Below are 21,291 nucleotides of genomic sequence, written 5' to 3' on the forward strand. Positions count from 1 at the left end.
TGGTGTATTTTGGATCAAAAAATGAAGCCTTGGTGAGCAGAAGAGACTTCTTTTAAAACATTAAAAAATATTACTCTAATAATTTTGCCCAACACTGTTTTGGACTTGTACAAACTTACACCATATCATGCAATATTTAAAAGCCAGCCAACCAAACTCTTCACATCAGGAGTAAAATCCCCAAAGCCTCTACAACCGACTATATGGGTTGTGCTTGTACAAACGCAAGTCTTTAATTACAATCTGCAACCGTTGCTATAGATAACTGGCAGCACAGAAACAAAACCTTTAAAAAACAAAGTTTCCATTAAACCGCACTGTGACTTCACCCATGCTGAAATACAAAGAGCTTTGTTTTCACACTCACAGCTAATTGTCAAAGTTCAAGGAGCACTGCATAATCCACTATAGACAATGTATAGTGCACACAGTTAAACTTTGCATGTTTGAATTGCTTTTTAAAGCAACTATAAACTTAAAATGTATTTGGAGACAAGCTGGGTGCGAGTGCGATCAAGAAACCAGGGAACCATGCCTGATCAAGATTTAATTACTTGGTAGATTCTCTAAATAATACATGCACAGTCAGAGTCAACTAAGGTGTTGTATTTTTCACCTGTAAACTAAGTAATACGATATTAAATCTAGACATTTAAAGTAATTTTTTTGGGATTGTCAAATAGTGGAATAACATTTAAGCAACATGTGGCTCCATTGATATAACTTTTTCATTTAATGGTAAACATTTAGTTTTTTGAAAACAGAAAGGAGTGTTGTTACATAACTAAGCCGTTAGGAGAGAGGCCGAACATATCCCACACTTCCTTACACAGTTTTGTAGGTCTGCTATGAAAAGTTGCTCTTCAAGCAGGCCTCGACATTAAGCCTTGTCATATGCTTATCCTTCAGACAAGTAAATCATTCATTCACTTGACCGAAAAAAAAGTTACTTGCCCTGGGGGGAAGAAGCTTTACTTAAATCTGCATATGTTTGACATTTACCCCGGGGTGTTATTTTCCTTTATAAAGACCCATTTTTTAACCTTATTAAATGTATGTGCCATCTTTCATGTCAAATTCTTGCATTTGATCAAAAAAATTAATTATAATAATAAGACACTATAGGGCTGTTGCCAATCAAATAAAATAATTCACACTGCAAAATTTGCCTACTATTGTAATAAATAAATACATTTTTGAATATACAAATCATAAGAAATGTTCGAAAAAATGCAATGTTACTTTTAAATATTAAAATTAACCCCCAGTAGGTGGCGGCAAGTCATTTAATGAATGAGTCATTGAGTCATTCATTCAACCAATTCGTTCAAAACGCTAAATGCTTCAGTGACAAAACACCGCTGAGTGTTGCTTTGAGAATGCACAATAGGCTGGTTCAGCTGTTTGTGATCTTTGTTTGGTGAAATAGAACAAAAACAGTCAACATTTTGTCTAAAATTTAAGTAACTAATATAAACTACTTGTTTTTTGAACTATAAAACCAATGTAACATTTGCAATCGCCCTTTTTAAGGGCTTCACAATTTTTCCAGCACTTCAAAGCTCTAAATATAATCCAATTGGAATGATATTTTTATTGTGATGATTTTTAAAACTTTTTTTAAACAAAAATTTTCCTTCAAATTGTGACAGAATTACAAAGAAAACAAGCAAAGAGCACTTCTTTTATATTCACTGAAGCTGTCGGTCAGTTCAGTATGATACTATACGTAAGAGAATAATGGTACATTTAATAATGGTTTAATATTTCAATTTTCCCTATAAAATGATTTGTTTGCACATTACTGTTGTTAATAAAAGTTAATTTTATCTGCATTCTCAATTCAAGGTCAGAGCTATTTAAATGACGTTTAACGAGATAGACATTATTTTTTTATTTATCAAGTTTTTCGTCACCATTTCTGAACAAGCTTACAACTAGGCAATATACACAACAAGCTTACGTTATATCTTAAGGTTTTCTTTTAGTTGAAAACATTAAACAACATGTTTAAACAAAAAATATAAAGAACAAAAGCATTTAAGCTCAAGCAGCGCAAACGGGAAAACACTAATAAAGCAGACTGCGCCACTTATCGTACAGGTTTAAGAACAGAAAACACAAAGTGCTGTTAGAAACTTCGCCTAGCACACAGTTATCTTTGTGTCTCTGCAAAATCTGTCAGCGGAGCGCGTTTTCTCACCTGAGTATGTGGATATTATTGTTTTTCTCAACATGAACATGTGAAACAATATAAACACGATAACCATATGCTGACTCGAGTACATGAATTTTCTTATTACGCTATCGTATTGTGCATTTGTATTTATAGTAAAAAAATGTATTTAGGCTACTGTTTTCATAAGAAATACCATAAAAAACATCTAGAACTATAGCTTTACAGTTTATCATGGTAGTGAGGTGCTATGTGTGCGAGGTTTTACCTATTGTCATCCTGATCTATATACATGATAGACAGCCAGTGGTCAATTTTAATGAAAGTGGAATCAAAAAATGGAATCGCTAAAATTCAAACGATACTCAAACCTCCTCGCGAGTGCCCCCCTTTTGTGGTCGAATATGCGCCCTCAATGTGCGCACTGAAGAGAGCTCCGCTGAAGACTTCTACCAGACAGTTAAAGCAGCATTTATATGTCGCAAAAGTGCACTCATAGGAAGATTGAGATTGTTTAGGGTGCCATATGGTAGTTGGGACAGGGCCTAAAGGGTATTTTACTTGCTACAAAAGTATGAACCATCAATCAGAGGGCAAAAGGCACATAGAATATTGTTTTTTAACAGGTTTTTCAGCAAAGTTTGGATCATGTTAATAATTTAGAGGCCTTCGAAATTTACATCATGATACTGAAGGCTTCATTGGGTTAAATATGCAATATTACCACATTTCTACACATCGGCACTCCCTGTATTCCCAGTCAAATCTATTCTCGCATGTAACCACTAAAATTTTAATAGTGTCATGCGACTAGTTCAGTTTGGACTTGATCACTTTTGCAAGACTCTGGAATGTTGAGATATCTCAATGTAGTTTTTACTCACTTTCTTCCTGTTATTGTTCATTTTGTAAAACATTTTTCTGCAGCACACTGTGTCACTAAGACTGTTGACGTGAAGCTCAGTTTCATTGCTTCCACAGCCACACTCCAGGCATGGTTTTCGCTGTCACTTTCTTGCTACAAAAACTGCTGTGGCATTTCACCCATGCTTTGCTTATCAATCATCCTGAACATAAAAGCTGCATTTAAACTAAAGTAATGAAAAATACAGCGATGCTCTAAAAGCTAGGGAAAACTAGAGCCCACTGCTGCCATAGTGTCTCTAACAATTTGAACATCACAGTAGCTTTCTAATTTCTACTACAGGATTTTACTTTCATCTACTCTTAAAGAAGAAGAATGAAAACAGCGTTGGAACTACTAGCCTTTGTTCCCACATCAGTGTCATATTTATAAGAAAAGGCATTAGAAGTAGCTCGGATGTCTAGGAGAGCAGGGCCAACTGAAGGACTATCTGTTGCTGGAGGAAGCAGGAATCTGTCAACCTGTCATTGGATTCCAAAAGCTTCCACTGCATAATTTCCTCTCTTCCCAAGTGCATCCCAAACAAGTGCTTTAAATCACACATTAGAAAGCTGAATGAGTAACTTTAACTTCTTCATTGCAAGTGTTGATTCACTCTGACAAAGCAAGAACCAAACCCTTGATGACTATACACTCCCGCCCTACCACGAAAAAAAGTCATATCTCCACATAAACGATTTTTAGTATGACGGGTTCTTGACAGTTGGCCATACCAAACTATATTCCCAAAGCATCTATAAAACCTGTGGTTGATTACTACAAATAGTTAACACTGTATACAAACTTTTTACTGCTTTATAAAAACTTTTAACTGCTTATCACTCAGTTAAGTGTCATATAATCTATATTAGAAAGGGTTAGAAATTTTGATTCATGTATCCTATTTTTTTGCAATACCACAGTAGTTAAGCAGTATTTTTTACTTATAGTAATGTTAATTGTTATAAATGTTACCTCATCAACAATTACTCGAAAGCTCCTCATTTCCGTAATATATTATTAAACCAAACAACAGTCGCATACATAACAGAGTATTGAAGTTCATTCTGCAGTCTCTAAAGACTCTATTACCGTTAGCTAACTAATATTAGCCTGTTAAATAATGCATACGTTTACTTACCAGCTATTTGTACACGCTTCACAAGCATTCAGAGGCTAATCGCAGTGATTTGAATGTGACAACATAAGATAAAAATGCGCGAGTCTAAATTAATCTTTGGCAAGAAACACGCTTTAAAGAGTCATTTTACATTTCGCAAATGACCCGTCTTTAATCTCCTAAGTAGTATTAAATGCTGCATTCGTTGGGTTTCTACACCACAGATGTCATAAGCGAACAACAGTTTGTGGGTTAATCGTTTACTCACCGGTGGAATCCCCATCATCATCATCATCATCATTACCATCATCTTCACGCACGATTCAGCCATGTAACGTTAACGTTAACTCCACGGGTACAATCCAACACACTTCGCGTCATATAAAGCAAGCGATAGTGTCTTTGACATCTGCAGGAAATCTCCAGGAACAGCTAGGCCATTTTCCCGTGTTCCACAGAAGTGTAGGAAGAAGTAGTTTGCGCGACAGCTCTCGTATATCCCTCCCCCAAAGGTTTAATGGAGAAGGTTACTACGAACTGCAGCAAGGGTGTGACATTTTGGCTCAAGCTACGCTGAAATGGCGTGAGATTCCCACGTTAGTAACTTACAGTTGAGCCAAGATGGCGTCTGTTTCGTAACCTTGTGTGCTAAGCGTTTTTACAGCGGGTGACACCACCGTGCCTCTGGATTCAGACTAGAGGAAACATTACCGCGGGGCGGCAACCGAGTCCGTGTGACGTCGTAAACAACGCAACAATGTATCATATTTAGGCGATCAAATTATTTTCATGTAGGTACTGTATGCATAATAGCATAAATGTTTAATACCTCCATTTGTAAGAAAGTGTAGACATTTACATTTGTACGGTTTATTTTATTTTATTGTCCCACTTTGTTTTTATATTAGTATAATAAGCTTAAAGAGCTGATTGAAATGGTAATTTAAAATCCTGAATGTTTTGGAAAAAACTACATAAATAAATTGCACTTGCTGCTATTTTGCTACTGGCATGCCAGTAGTTTATCAATATTCAAACATGTGGGCTCAAGCATTTAGTTCTCAAATATAAACCTAAATAATAAGTATTTTAAAGAGTCTTAAAAATAGGCCAACTGGCCTATAGAAAGGATAGTATGCTACAATGTGGCCTGAAAGGCAGGGTTTAGTTTAACAGTGTTATTTCCTTTATACAAAAGTGAAACTAGGCCTAATGCAAATATTAAACGTGACAGCAATGTCAAAAGAAAAACATTGTATCTCTGTGGTGAAGAAATACACCCCTACCCTTAGAGAATCATACTGTAATGTAAACATTTGATTAATTGATTGGACGCCCCAGGAAGCAACGTCAATTTAAAACTATTAATATTCATGAGCTATTAACAGTCGTTTACCTTAGTTTCACTCTCTGATTAAAGTGCGACACCAAGTGTTCATTGCGATACGCTGCATGCTGCAAAATATTTTTTCAGTCAAATGCGTATTAAGCAAATATTTATGCCATTGTTAGCCTACTATTTATAAACTTTAAACTCATTAAAATCGTTTCAATGCCGTTTCCTTATGGAGTATGTGTGCAATGTAGTCACTTGGTGACTGTTCTTCAATCAGACTGTTATATGCTCCTGCTGCAACAGCATTATAAATCCAGAATCTGAAAAGCCAGTACACAATCTTCTGGAAATTACCAGAATTTCAATGACCACTGAACTAAAATGCATGGTTTGTAAAGTATAGGATGCTAAGAGTCAACCCATTCACAAGAACTTCAATATTAAACTATACTTGGTCCCACACAAAAACAGCAATTAAAATGCTATTAATCTATTAATTCAGTTCCATTTAAACTAATAAAAATGAATGCAAGCAAGCTCAGTTCGCCATAGAAGCAGGCTTTCAAGAGCCATGTTTGACACTGATTAAAGTGTTGGAAGTAAATGCCTATATACTTGGTGAAAAAGTATTAGAGATGTAGCCCCTGCTAGTGGGACAGAAGAAGAGGATGAGTAGAAGGAAAACCAGCATGAACACAACACTGACAGATGCAGAGATGGCATTAATCAGATATGTCATACATTAAAATCAGCACTTAGATTTACAGTAACATTACCTTAGTAAATCAAATTTTTGCTGGCCCTAAGACAGATTAAACCTTTCATTTGTAGTTACGTAATTGGACATAATTATATGGATATAATTATATTGGATTACACATATTAGGTAATATATTCTGATTATTTGCATAGTTAAAGTATTTATCTGACAAAATTATTTTGCACCAAAAAAGGCAGACTATCTACATATAGGTTTTATTATGCTATGCAAAAAAAAAAAAAAAAAACATAGAAAACCAGCAAAAAGCATGCATTGACTACATCATAATCAGTTATCATAATTTTGCTGGTTCTCTTTTTTTTATTATTATTATCAGTATTATTAATTCTTTCTATGACAGCCTGGCCAAAAAATTATGTTCACACAATTGCGTTATCTCAAATAAAACAATTGACTCAAAGCACAACTACGCAATATTTTTACAGAATCTTTTTTTTTTTAAATAATAATAATGTGTGAATTAAGGGTGAAAAATGCAATCGTCCTTGACCAGACATAACTTTTGGCCACTACTGTAGATCATGAAATGTATTAAACATTGCATTACAACAGGGTTTCCCAAACTGGAGTTTGTAAAAAAAAAACATAGTTTGTGAGTTAATAATTCAAATTCAAATAGAAATTCAAATTAATAAAAACAATTTTATTAAATTACATTTTATTAAAATAAAAAAACAGTCCAAATAAAAAAATTTGAACAGTAAAAATAGAGATACATAATTTGTTTACCTACATGTCAATGTGACCATTAACTGGCATCAGAGAACCATGAACATGCAAATGTGTTATTAAATTATTAAAATATCATGGGGACTTCAACTAGAAAAAATGTATGTCAAAGGGGTCTGACTGACAAAAAAGTTGCATGAACAAACATTAATAAACATGAAAGCAGCCATGACATGACCAAAGTCTTCCAGGTTTGAAATATTTTGTCCAGACTTCCAGAATTAGTGAAGATCACTGGTTATGATGAAGACAAGCAAAGCTATACGTAGTAACTTACATAATTATTCGTCTCATACATGGTGTAATTGATTGCTTTTCTCCAAAAGAATTCAGAATTCTGAAAAGGCTCAAAGACAACACATGGTTTTAGCATTTTTATATTCAAATTCAAGGATCCATAGCAATCTGTCAGCTATTGTATGGCACAATCAATCACAAGCTTTCCCTGATGTTCTCTCAACAGCTCATTTTTTGTCTGAGACTGGAATCTGATACATAAATTACTCATTAGGGACTCCACTTTAAACTTCTCTTGCACATCGCTTTCTCATAAGACTTACAGTAGCTTCCTACAATCATTGTCATCTCTAGAAGCATCTGAACCTGACCAGGGCTGCTAAATGCACATTCAACAAAATGAGCAAAAGCAGAACTTGATCCCAATGCTACAACAAACACATTCAAACAATGCTGAAATTTGTTTTTCCACTCTTTTGTGTGCTGCTACTGTCCAGATGTTGAGAGGGCGGAAAAACAGTAAATACAGTATTATGTTGAAATACAGATACAATTTAACTGTTTTCTGTTTTAATATGTAATAAATTCCTGTGATGGCAAATCTGAATTTTCAGCATCATTACTCCACTCGTCAGTGTCACATGATACTTTCAGAAATCATTCTTGTATGCTGATTTGATGCTCAAGAAACATTTCTTATTATAAATGTTGAAAACACTTGTGCTGCTTAATATTTTTGTATGAACATGTGGTAATTTTTTTTTTCAGGATTCTTTGATGAATTCAAGTTCAAAAGAACAGCATTTATTTGTAATAGAAATATTTTGCAGCATTCTAATATAATATCTTTACTGTCAATTTTGATCAACACAAAAACACAAAAACATAAAATTCCCGGGACAGCAGCATTTGTCCAAATTTTAATCTTAACCGTTCGATTTCATCAGAAACGATCTTAAAACAGGGCTTTACTTGTAAAACGCCGAACTTACCCTTTAATTAATTAAACCGATTAAATCCACTTTAGTTAACATTGCCTGCATAGTGCATACGTTAAAGACAAACATTTTAAAGTAGATGTAACGGTGATGTTCAAGGTAAGTGTAGATTTAACACTATAATCCACACAACAAATGAAAGGAAAATATATTTAAATATGTAGATATGGTCATTTAACAGCTCTTACTAATTTTACAAAACTGGGGGAACATTTCAAGAGAGGAGGACATCACATATTAAAAAGAGAATATATTTAGTTTTTTTAATATTACATATTTTCACTGTGATTATTTACACTGTTTTGTGTTAATGCATCAGCGTTTCAATTGAATAAAATATTGAAATGGCTTGTTTGTTCACAAAATATTGTAAATAGTATTTTTATACAAAATATATTATATGCACAAATATCCCATGATTATAACTTGGAGTGTATAGATCAAGTGACCTTTCCTGTGTGTGAACTGCATTGTGTCACATTTTGCCCTTCTTATTGACTTCAGGTTGTCTTCCATGTGATATCACACCCTGTAGAACAGTTCAACTTTCATGCAGCCTATAAAATAAATAAATATAATCCGTGGTATAAAACAACATTTAGGACTCAACAGTTTTCACTTCAGAACAGTTTGTCCGTTTTTAAAGTTCTAGTGGTTGCGTCAACAGGTGAGTCATTCTGCTCCGATCCAGTAGATGGCAGAGTCTTGTCATTTACACTTCATGTAAATCTGTGGTCTTGTAAAGTGCATGGCCCCCCATTGTCTTGAAGGTGGACCATTGTTAAAATTGATTGGGCCTGTCTGGTCCAATTACACAAGGTTGACGAAAGGCTGAGATTAGAAGTCAGTTTATCAGTCTAAGCACCCGTTTTCCATCTCTGCAATGAGCCACTCCAGCTTGCCTGTGAGAAGAAGCCCAAATTTCTTCAACACCAAACCCAAATCCGTAGAGCGCTGACCCTGGCATCCCTCTTCCTGGTGCCCCACTTGCTCCCCCTGATGCTGGATGAGACAAAGATGGACAGAAAAAGAAAATAGTGTTCAAGCTAAAAATAGTCATAGTATGTGTACGAGTGAAGAACAGAAACTACTTTTACTGTGTGATAGAAATGAATGAGCTATACTTTGGAAGATGGTGGGTCAGCATTGAGATCAATAAAACACACGCTTTGATTCTCATAATTATGTTTTGCAAATGCATCAGAAATCAGCAAAACTACAGTCCAGCATATTCCCCAAAGTACGTGCTTAGGAGTGGTGGTATGTATATTTTATCAGCAGGGCATGGCTGTAATGCACTTCAGAGAGCACCATGTTCCCATCCTTCTCACGGGTCAAGTATGTGTCGCTATTTCCCCTTCTTTCCTGGGGAAGGAAGGCAGAGGTCACCTGGAGTCAAAGTCACCAAGATGACGTGACGGATCAACAAATATTCCGGGAAGGCAGGATATTTTCCTTGAGAACTACGTAGTCCCACAGCCAGATTCAAATATGGGAAAACTTCCATTCACGTCTTCTTAAAGGAATTTAAAAATAACATGAAAGTAGTTAATGTTCAAATGTTGTAAAATTAGATTATTATTGCTATTACATTATTAAATTATTATTTTTAATCATAAAACAACAGAGAACGGATGTTAAACGACGTTTCAGAAAGGTTTGTTTTTTGTTGTCTCATTGTCCCTTTTAGATACGCTGTTATTTAATTGTAGCTACTAATTAATTATAGTATTACAAAAAAATAAGCTTCATAAACAAGAATTTCATATAACCGTTCTAACAAATTATGCTACAGTCCTCAAAGGGATTTTTTTTTGAGTAAAGACTGCGGATCTATAGTGATCGTTACTGACTGTATGCCACCGTTACTTTTGTATTTTTAGAACGATTGTAGACAAATATCTGTTGACAGAACTATTAACTCAAAACGAACACTAAACATTGGCTTTACTGCAGTAGCCAAATCAAACACAGAACCATGTTTAGCATGCCTGTAGATAAACAAGCGATAAACAATACATAAAAGCTCTGATCAAAGAATAATTTACTCTAAGTTCGCTGTTGAGATTTTAAAAAAGTTTGTAACATTAGGTGTTTGTCGGATAAGTATGAATGAGCATTTAACAAGCTGGTTTGCAGAGCCAAACAGCGTTGTCATTTGTTTACTTCCTTGCTACAAGGTACAATTAACAATACGAACTATTACAGGAAAACACATCGACGAAAAATAAATCATACTTAGAGGTTGTGACCTGTAAACAACAGCTTCTGCTCTTAAAGTTGGAACTGCTCCATCTTTCAGGACAAGCCTATGTGAGAATCCTGCATTGAACTCGCCAAGATTGTGGAAGCTTTCCTCCGTAAAATGTGCAGCACAGAGAGCGTGATTTGGGTAATAATTAACCATTGATCCCTAACCCTAGGAAGGTTGAACAAAGTGGACCTGCAATCCGGGCACTGTTGAAAATAACAGCGTTTCGATGACATTGCGACGTCAACAACACTCCTATACCACAATAACTCTTCTCCACAGCAATATAAAATGGCCTCGCCCCCCTTATTTAGTATTCTCGGAGGAGGGGTTTATGGGGGTTGCTGACGTCAGCAACCCTGGAGGAATGTCGTGTAGTCCAAAACCTTTACACACTAACTAAAGTTAGAAAAGTGAAATCGTGTTTTACCACCCTTTTAAATAAAAAACACAGAATGATATATATACATAGTAGGCTATATTTTTATATTTATTTATTTTATAGGGTCAGATGTTGTAGTCTTGTAGTCAAAATCCCATGTGAGTGAATTCCCCAAGAGGCACACAATCTGTCTGCATGCCATTCGTCTCTGTGCCAATATCTATCTGAGCTGCAGCACAAGGTTGAACTGGTCTATCCTCACCTCAATGTGGAGTAGTTTGACTACAAGCAGGTAGTTGTTGATATTGTGTTCCAAGCGCTCCAGCAGAGTGAGTCTACAGCCAGGTTGGCTGAGTGTCCTGGCAGACTGCACATCCTGCGCTAGAGACCCCAAAGACAGCAGGATCTCAGCCCTCCACTCATGCACCTGGAACACACACATACAGCTGTCTCAAAGAGTGTGTGCGCGAGAGCAGTGTGAGTGGGTTGATGCTGTATTGGAGGGAGTGTGTGGGAGTGGGAGCTGCACTGAACGACTCACTGATTTTCTCTCCCAGGTTGGTTTGTGAATGCCGACGCATGGTAATTGAATAGAAAAGGGTAGAGCATCTACAGCACTGCAGTTTTTCTGTAAAGGGAGTGAAAAGCACAGCCTATAAAATGTCTCACCGGTGGATAGACAAGCAGAAATGTTGACGCACACAACTCATTTTGGATTGGAAAGTCAGTCCAAGTCCATTCACCAGTGAATATCTTCTCACTCCTTGTGCCTAAATTTAAATGGTTCCACTGTCCTTGAAACATTATCTCTTACCTATGAGTTACTATGATCTAAGATAGGAATGTAAACATTGTGGTAGGCCACAGATAAACATCCTAAGAAACACACAAAGAAGTGAAAGTAGATGCCAGTGTCTTACCATTTCCTCTTGGAAGTCCCTCACCTTGTTCAACATTCTTCTGGCATCGCTGTCACACACAAAGTCAATTGGTCTAGTGTGAACGTGAGACAGTTCAGAGGCAACCATGCTGAAGACTACTACCAGAACTCCTATAAGACAACCAACCCAATGAGAATACGTCTGTCTGTATTATGTAACTCTTGGGACTATAATATTGAATTACATTAGTGGATCCATGAGCCAAAGCAACCTGCAACAAGTTGATACATTACAAACTTTGGCTTGATTAACCGTTTAATCACAATTTTTTTCTTGACATTTGAGGAAATGCATTTTACTCCTTAGACCTCCCTAACACTCAAACTTCATGCCCTCTTTGATTTTATGTTGGTTAAGTTAGTGAAATATTAAGTTTTATACTCAACACCATAGTCAGAATTCATACAAATTCTTAAATTAGACCTATTTACACAACACATTCCAAGATATCCAATAACTTGTTTTGTCATGTCATGAAGGAGGCTTAGTGAGGTGAAAAGGTTGTGATGCACACAAAGTTACACCCTGGAGGAACTTCTGCTTGTTCGGCTAGACCCCTATGGCCAAGACCATGACTTCACTTGGGCCCTGTCCTAGGCCAGTTTCAGGGAGATGTGTGTGCACTCATTCAGTGCACTGAAGATGGGCCGTACGTTGTAGAAAGGGTTGTTTGTGGTCATGTGTGGGGCACACCAATTTGTTCTTATGAACATCTGCCTAATCCTCCAGATAGTTCACCTCTGCATCGCCATTCAACAGTCTATCTGGCCAATGGGCCGTTTCACCCTGGTACTCCCTATCTGAGCCATCACTATCACAGTCACTTTCAATTGCCTGTTTGCTGCACACAGCACTTAGGTACGTCTAGAAGGTCCAACACATTGATAGTTTCTGTTAACTACACAGAACAAAATTAAAAACTTAACACTTTAGTTTTTGACCCAATTTTTCATGAGCTGAACTCAAAGATCTAAGACTTTTTCTATGTACACAAAAGGCCTATTTCTCTTAAATATTGTTCACAAATCTGTGTTAGTGAGCACTGAGCACATCTCATGTTCAGCTCATGAAAAATGGGGGCAAAAACAAAAGTGTTGCGTTTATAATTTTGTTCAGTGTAGGATTAACAGCCAAAACCAGTGTTTTCAATTGAAGCACTGTCTTATACTACCGGTCACATTTGTGACCGTTAACAAATTGACAAGTCTTACGAGCAAAATTTGCAGGAGTATAATTCTCAAAATATATCAGTAGTAGACCTTTTAAAGAATATATGTACAAAATATGATAGTTCTATCTGTTAATTGAGATGCTTTACATACTACTTTTTTGTAGTAGTCTGAGGAAGACATCGGGTGCTTCTCAATATCCCTCCTCGTTTACTCGCTCCTCCGTCCTCCATCCTATGACCCGGAAACCAATCGAGCTCAACCATATTGAAGGAAATCTCAATTTCTTTAATTGCACCTTATGATTGCACCGCGAAGAGGATCGAGGATAGAGGAGACTTCCTGCGAGGAGTCATGAGCAAGGATACACGCTAGAGCCCGACCGATATGGATTTTTGGGGGCCGATGCCGATACCGATATTAGGGAGTACAAAAAGCCCGATACCGATATATCGGCCGATATTATTTATGTGTATATTATAATACAGTAGCAATATTATTTATGTGTATTATAGTACAGTATACCAGTCAAAAGTTTGGACACTTTCCTATTGGTGTGTACAAACTTTTGATGGGTACTTTACACAGTAGCTATAAACAGAATAAATATATTTTATAAACACGTTTTGCAATGATCACTCAAATGTGGTAATCAAACACTTGTGTGACACAGATATGTAATGGAGGCAGGGGGAATGATAGAATGAGAATTATACAGCTGAGCTGTAACCAAACTAGTTTGCATTGCATGTTATATTATATTATATTATATTCTAAATACTGTTGCATAATCTTCACTAACAACAACTTTGTCTTTTAATTTAGTCATAACTTGTATCAATAAATATATAAAAAGTGTCACTGACAAAACGTTATTATCTTCTATTTTTATTCTTAATTCCTCTAATCTCTACCAGTGGAGGAAGAACTCAGATCTTTTTACTAAAGTAAAATGAATAATATCATAATGAAAACGTTTTTAATTATATATGTACAGTACTTTTATACTATTTTAAATAATTAGTAGCCTAAGCAAAATGTACTAAACGTGAAACTAGGCTACTCATAATGCAAAATGGCCCTATATAAAGTGTTATAATTATATACATTTTTGGAATATTGCTTGATGTTGTAACGTAGCGTTATCAGGCAGAATGAGCTTTAACACGGTGTCTACATGGCCGTTACTGCTCGCGTCGCAACAGCTGTTTACCCGAGACAAAGCAGAATCAGTTTACTGTCGGAGATCGCTCGCGCCACGCATTTTAATCAATGTTTCTTCAACCAATTGCCTAAATAAATAAGAAGAAGGCCTAAATATAGCAGACAATATAATCAGGACTTCTCAGCTGCGCGCTTGCAAAAGTCACAAGCTCACACAATACGTGACAGAGGCTTGTAGCAGAGAAATCAATTCTGTGAATTACACTGCGCAAATCACAAGTAGGCTACTACCCACCGGATGAAGAAGGGTTGGCTCTCAGTCTCCACAGGCTACATAAAATATTCATTTTATTTTATTTTATTTTATTTTTCGTGTTTGCATTTATGAGGAAAAAACAATGTTACAGACGCGACAGTTCAGCACTACGGACGTGAGCGCTCTGAAAGCGGCACTAATGCTTTGAAACTTTCACATAGACATCAAACAGAAAGCACAAAACCTTTCGTTTCAAAGTGAATTTCGTTTTGTATTAATTGTATCTTAATTTTAATCAATGTTTCATCAGCCATTTGCCTGGATTTAATTTATAAGAAGTAAATTTAGCAGACGATAGATAATCTCGACACGGAGGCGCCTGCGGTGAACTGGAGCTCGTCTCATGAACCGAAACTCAGCGTATAGACCTGAGAATTGAAATATATCTATATTGAAATGTCTACTTTTAAACAGAACAATTCAAAACGAAAGACAGACAGACTCATGTAATCGTATGAAATGTGCATTTCTCTCTGGCGCGCGCTCACTGAAGATCGCGAGTCAGCATCGTCAACTTCATCTTTGGCTGACACTGACTGAAAACACTTGTTTTTTAATAAACAATTAAAATGTCTCCTTGCTATATTTGTTGTATTCATAATCATTATTTTTGCCAGTTCTTGTGACAGCTTTTAGGTGCTTTACTGGCAGCGCCACCCTTACATGAATCACCGTACCCGCATTTTTTAAAATATTCATTTATCGGCTATTATAAATGCCGATACCGATAGTTAGGAAAATGCCTAAAATCGGCCGATAATATCGGCCCGCCGATATATCGGTCGGGCTCTAATACACGCCACGGGTGTATCCTTTGTGGAAGAGATTTATCGACTAAACGTGACGCACGTATAAATTCTCCTCCCTCTTCACATCGGTCACAAATTTACAATCATTTGAATTTATACTATACCTTTGCAGTTTAAATAAACCACACATCTCACATATTTCAACAGGGTATCTTCTTTTTTTATTATTTATTATGAATTTCTTAAACAGCCAAACTAAAACAACATAAGGGCAGATCCTTTGAGCGCAGCTGATGACGCTGTGAAGTGACGCTCGAATGATCAAGTCTTCCAATTTATAAAAAAGCGTTCATTCGATTCTCCGTCCTCATTTTCTCCGTCCTTCCCTCGCATCCTACAGGGGGTGGAGCTGAGACGCGAGGAAAGGAAACGAGAATGCACAAACAAGAATTGAGCAGCACTCACCATCTTCTAGATGTGCAAGCAAGAAGTAAACTGATCTGGTCATGTGACCTTTCACACTAGTCACATGAAATTAATAGATTTTAATCAAGACAATCTATTTTTTCATTTAAAAGTTGAATTTCTTGCCCAAAGACAAACAACATTTTAGAGCTTCCAGAAATCAGAAAAAAAAAATGTTGTCACAATTGTGACCGGTGGGATTAAACGGAGCAAAAAAGTTGTTGAGAATCAGACAAAAAGACAAGGGTAAAATTGTGAACTTAACGGCTTTGATGAGGAAAGGAACTACAATCTCATGAAGCATTGTAAATTAAATAGAATAAAAAAACAAAGATAGAACTATTGATTTAAAGAAGTTGATCTTATAGGCTAGATATATAGAAAATATGCAGAATATGCATACAAATATTTGAGTAGTTTGAGAGCATAGGGAAACATACAAGCATAATCTTACTACTTTTACCATATATAGACGGTTCTGTTGGCGGAATTTACATGTTGTGATTATCCAATTGGTCGAGATTTTTATTCAGAATCATGGGTAAGGTATATTTCACCAGGAATTCTGTTGTTAAACAGCATTATTAAAAAAATTATTTGAAGTATGCGGGCTGATAGCTTCAACAAAAGCATATAGCATCAATTAACCTCATGGCTTATAGTAAGCCTGTCTTTAAATGCCCCCTAAAATCAAAATTTAAGTTTTTTATTAAACTTTTAGTATGAATATGTTAGGCTTAATGTTATGAATAAGCTGGTGTGTTCCAAACCAATGACAAAATTTGCATTTAGGAGATACATACAGGAGAAAACGTACAGTCCCTCAAAAGTTCTGCCACTAGACCATGAAAGTGCCTACACAAACTTCAGGTCCGGATCTATGGATTCACGTGAAAATTCTCAGCACTAACAATATTAGTAGACCTCATTAAATGGCAAATTAACCCCAATGTACTATTTAAAATTGATTTCTGGACATAGTAATGTTATTTTTTATATATATATATTTATTTTATTGTACACATATTGTACTTCTTTGCATTGTATAGCAACCTCCTCCCCCCACACACCAGACTGTCCCACCCACTTTTTAAAACAAAATTACTCTACTAGGTTGCTCGAGTTTTATTCAGTTTTCCAACTGTAGATTGGTTAGGAATGAAATGGCTAGAATTTATTCACACCTCTACTATTGAGTCCATGGTATCATCAGCCTCTAATTCGCTTCCATGGTGCTGTGAAGTATGACTTGCAGTTTGTGAGGTAAACTAAAAGCTACTGGCTATTTGAAAAGGGGGAGGAGCCATTCAAAATGTCCCACCTTAGCTATCTGTTTTAAAAGCTGTGTGTTCCAATGCACTTCAGTGGGCCTTTAAAGGTTTAGAAGCTACTATATATATATATATATATATTTTTTTTTTTTCTTACAGAGAAAAATAAAGCGGTTTTAACCCGGGTGTTGGCCTCTCAAATTATTTTTAATGGAAGAGCGGTGGAGGCCATTTTTTACTTAAATGTGTGAGGCTTTGGTGTCATCCACTTTCAGTTATTAGCTGTACAAAAACAGTTTGTAAATCCTGCTTGCAAAAATGGTGTCTAAGGTCGGCATGAAATGAAAGTTGCGATCGTCATTTCACTGGTATATTATTTATAATAAACACTGCAATGTGCCATAAAAACTAATGTTCTCACAAACACACTGGTTTGTAGCACAAATGCTATTTTTCAGCACTTTCATATTTTTCTAATTATTTACCTACAGCGAATATTGAATCGGAAGTCTCGCACATTCACAGAAACTGATTTCCATGTTGCAATACAGGTAACGTTAATGTGTAAAGCTGCCCATGGCAACATTCTGGGTTCTTCTCATTTCTTATTTGTGCATCCTCGTTTCCTTTCCTCGCTTCCTTTCCTAGCGTCTCAGCTCCTTCCCTGTAGGTTGTGAGGGAAGGACGCAAGGAAAGAAAATGAGGACAGAGTAATCGAATGAAAGCTTTTTTTAGATATTGGAATACTTGATCACTCGAGCGTCACTTCACAGCGTCATCAGCAGCACTCAAAGGATCTGCCCAATGTTGTTGAAGTTTGTTTATTTAAGAAATTCATAATGAATAATAATAAAGCAAGATACCCTGTTGAAATATGTGAGATGTGTGGTTTGTATAAACTGCAAGGGTAAAGTATTTAATTAAAATTATTGTGAACGATGTGAAGGGGTAGGAGAATTTATACGTGCGTCACATTTAGTCAATAAAACACTTCCGCATATGATAAACCTGTGTATCCTCGCTCATGGCTCCTCTGAAAGCCTCCTCACTCCTCGATCCTCGACTCCTCGCGGTGCAATTGACCTATGGCTAAGCCACGCCCCCAAATGCGATGAGCCAATCACAGTGCGCATAGCTAACCCATACACTCGGACATTCTCTGCTTCCTCGTCCATTGAAATGCATTGCAGTTAGTCAGGTTTCATTCGTTTTTATATGTTTTTTCTTGTCCTTTTAAGTTTAAAATGGTCAAACGGTGTGCATGGGTACATGCAACTCCGACACTAGGTATCCCGAGAGGCTGGGCGACGGTGTGTATTTTTTACCCTTTCCCAAGCCACATCTCAACCGAGATAATTGTCTGGATTAAGTTATGGTAGACCACAACACCAACTAAACGTGGATAAATTAAACAAGGATGTCCACATTTGTTCTAAGATAAGTCAACAACTTATTTGAACGTTATCTTTTACATCTCTAACGTAACGTTAGCCTAACATTAGAAAACGTTAACGTTAGCTTCTTGCTGTGTTGTACATCATGTCACTTAGCTTCATTAACGTACCAGTAAATAACCGAGATAACAAATGTTAGCAATGTTGTGCTGAATGATTCATGTAAATACTGTAGCACCAAACTAACAGAGAGGTACTCTTGGTAAAGATGGTAAAAAGGCTTGTCCTGGAAACGTATGCAACTTAGACCTGTACATATTTAATTTGATCATGAATCATTAATTACATATTAAAGCACAATATTTTAGACAACTTTTTACCAAAAAAAAAAAAAAAAAAAATATATATATATATATATATATATATATATATATATATATATATATATATATATGATCTTTCTGTCTCCAAAAATCATCAATTGCCTCCTGTGAAATGTCTCCTGCTGTGACAGCTGCCATAGCGCCTGTCACCGAATGTTGACTGTTTGTCCGAGTGAGTGGAGGGGGCGTGGCTTAGCCACAGGTCAATTAGAGAATTGAGATGTCCTTCAAGATGGCTGACCTTGATTGGTTTCCGGGTCATAGGATGGAGGACAGAGGAGCGAGGAGACTAGGAGGGATATTGAGAAGCACCCATTGTCTTTCACATCTCTATCACGCTGAGGTAGCTGTCTTCTTCTCATGCAAGATAGAATCGGATAGAATAGACAATAGGCGCCATCTTGCGACTCAAAACAATCGACAAGAAAAAAAGTAATGGAAGGAGAGGACATTATTTTAATTTATAGGGATAATAAACCCTTTAGATTGCTATGAATCTGAAGAAAAAAAAACGAAAAAGAGCCGAGAAAACGAAAACATCGGAACTGATAAGTGACAGAACTTTAAATAGAGATCGAAGTTACCCTGTAGGCTAGCTAAATATGTAAGCTAACAATAAATAAAGTTATCTTGTTGCTACTTTCTCTGTTATAATGGCCTATTTTAGTGCAGATAATCTACAAATAAGATAAATCAAATAGGCTATTTTATGTCCTTGTATATTTGCCTAGCCGTGCAAGATAATTTAAACAGTTGGTCATTTAAGTAAAGTAACGCCCTTTTGTATGCACATATTGTCCTTTACACACACGCGCGCGCATACGCATATTTATTAATGACTTTACTCAAAACTCAAATTTATCATCATTTTCTAAATACCTGCGAAAAGGTAGGCTACATGTTTTACAGAGAGTGAGTTTTAGAAGCATTAGAACAGCAGTGCATTGATCAGTCCGGTACAATGAAGACATTCATGCATACTTACTACTTAAATCCATGCCCTGCGACCACATAAGATCTTCAGTCGCGTTGCTTTCCATTGGAGTGCGTCTTTTCTGAAGAAGTAAAACAAAAACGCCCACCGAGATGTGCGCTTCTCCACTACATTCCCAATCATGTGCATCGCCCCCACACTTTCTGACTCTTTCTAAATATTCCTTTCCCGGCTGGGACGCTTTTTATCTTGTCTCTGAACATGCCCTGACGTCTCTTCAGTGAGTCATAGTTCACTGAAGACCGGATAAAAGTGAGGCTAACCCTGAGTTTGTAGGGGATGCTTATGCAATTCTAAATAAATAAATAAGTAACAAGGCTTTTGGAGAGAGAAAAAACGTTAGGCTGAGCAAACACAAAGAGCCCACATATATTAGTTCAGGTTAATACTTTATTATGTGATCAACCAACCTGCTTTTAGTGGATTGCCACATTCAGTAGGACATGCTTTTGCATGTATTCTTCTGCTACACTTATTTATTTATTTATTTTTAATTATTATTGTTTAACAAAGGTCATAGGGGATACATGTATCACAAAAAAGACAGGATAAGAAACTATTTATTTATTCTTACATATGCACACTTCATATTTTACTTATTATATTTTTTATTTATTCTTCATTTCTTGTTCTATCAAATATTTATTGTTTTATTGAATGTAAAATCCATTGTACTTTGTACCATTGTGCATTTGGCAGGAAAGTAGTCTACTTCCTGTATGTACATTTAGCCATATACGCCGGCCATACATTAAAAAATGTAACCTACAAAACTGAACATAAAGATTAATTGTGCCTTTTTGTAAGTAAAATCAAAGAGCTACCAAAGTCACTACCTGTATTGATATACCACATTGAATGTGCTTACTGATATCAGATAATAAAATTTAAAATTTAAAAAATGAATAAAATCAAGTGTATTTTATGTAATCAATTACAGTTTTTGCTCAATTCTCAAATTAAACTTTTTTTCTCAAAACAATAAGTTCAGATCTCTGAACAATTAGTTTCATGTTCAAATCAAATTTGAATTTCTTATTGATTTGAGCAGATTGCATGTGTTGTGACACGTGTTCAAAAGAGTAAGTACAATTGTCTACAATTTGCACAATAATGAATACACATGGCATGTTTATCAAAATTGATGAGTTGGTTCTCAGTGAAATTGTTAAACTCTTCACAACTTCAAACATTCTTTCATCGTGTGAGCCTTCACATGCAAAGCAATCCTTTCACTGATATCTGTCAGACATGTTATATGCCATAGATATTTATAACATGGAATGTTTGTAATGTTTTTTAAATTGACAAATGGCCTGCCGTTGTAATGAATAGGAATCACAATCAATCAACCAATATATTGAGTTTGCTGAAAGTACAATCACTACCATTTTGAACATGCAAGAATACTCGGAACATCATGCTTAGTCATGTTGTCAATAAAACACTGTACTCTGTTAGTACAGTCCAGTCATTTTATGAAAAAAGGTTGAACAAATTGCAACAGAAGCAAACTCAACTGATTTTGTAT

At 36.0% G+C, this 21,291-nt stretch overlaps 2 protein-coding genes across 5 annotated transcripts in view; both read right to left on the reverse strand.

Moving 5' to 3' along the window:
- Positions 1-4,897, reverse strand: part of zfyve9a (zinc finger, FYVE domain containing 9a) — a 40,955-nt gene extending 36,058 nt beyond the window's left edge. For all 4 annotated transcript variants that reach the window (XR_013200735.1, XR_013200727.1, XM_077222064.1 and 1 more), the window contains exon 1: positions 4,469-4,897. The gene's annotated coding sequence lies outside the window, so the exon portion shown is untranslated. The remainder of the gene's footprint in view (positions 1-4,468) is intronic.
- Positions 4,898-8,299: 3,402 nt separating this feature from the next.
- Positions 8,300-19,985, reverse strand: thpo (thrombopoietin). The gene is made up of 5 exons (XM_077222809.1): positions 19,752-19,985; positions 11,835-11,965; positions 11,456-11,542; positions 11,177-11,341; positions 8,300-9,283 (listed from the first exon to the last, which is right to left on the reverse strand). The coding sequence occupies exons 1-5, from the start codon at positions 19,804-19,806 to the stop codon at positions 9,134-9,136; spliced, it is 588 nt and encodes a 195-aa protein (XP_077078924.1). The 5' UTR covers positions 19,807-19,985; the 3' UTR covers positions 8,300-9,133.
- Between the last annotated feature and the right edge of the window lie 1,306 nt (positions 19,986-21,291).

This window comes from Siphateles boraxobius, unplaced genomic scaffold (genome assembly GCF_051911475.1).
Source record: "Siphateles boraxobius isolate OS27281-9 unplaced genomic scaffold, OSU_SipBor_1 1, whole genome shotgun sequence".
Lineage (NCBI taxonomy): Eukaryota > Metazoa > Chordata > Actinopteri > Cypriniformes > Leuciscidae > Siphateles > Siphateles boraxobius.

Bases quoted from the DNA above. Each gene is read 5' to 3' on its own strand.
- thpo (XM_077222809.1), bottom strand. From the start codon at position 19,806: ATGGAAAGCAACGCGACTGAAGATCTTATGTGGTCGCAGGGCATGGAT. The intron at 11,966-19,751 runs GTAAGTATGCAT...GTTGTCTTATAG, and splicing joins GCAGGGCATGGATTTAAGTA to GAGTTCTGGTAGTAGTCTTC. The intron at 11,342-11,455 runs GTGAGTCGTTCA...TGTGTGTTCCAG, and splicing joins CAACCTGGGAGAGAAAATCA to GTGCATGAGTGGAGGGCTGA.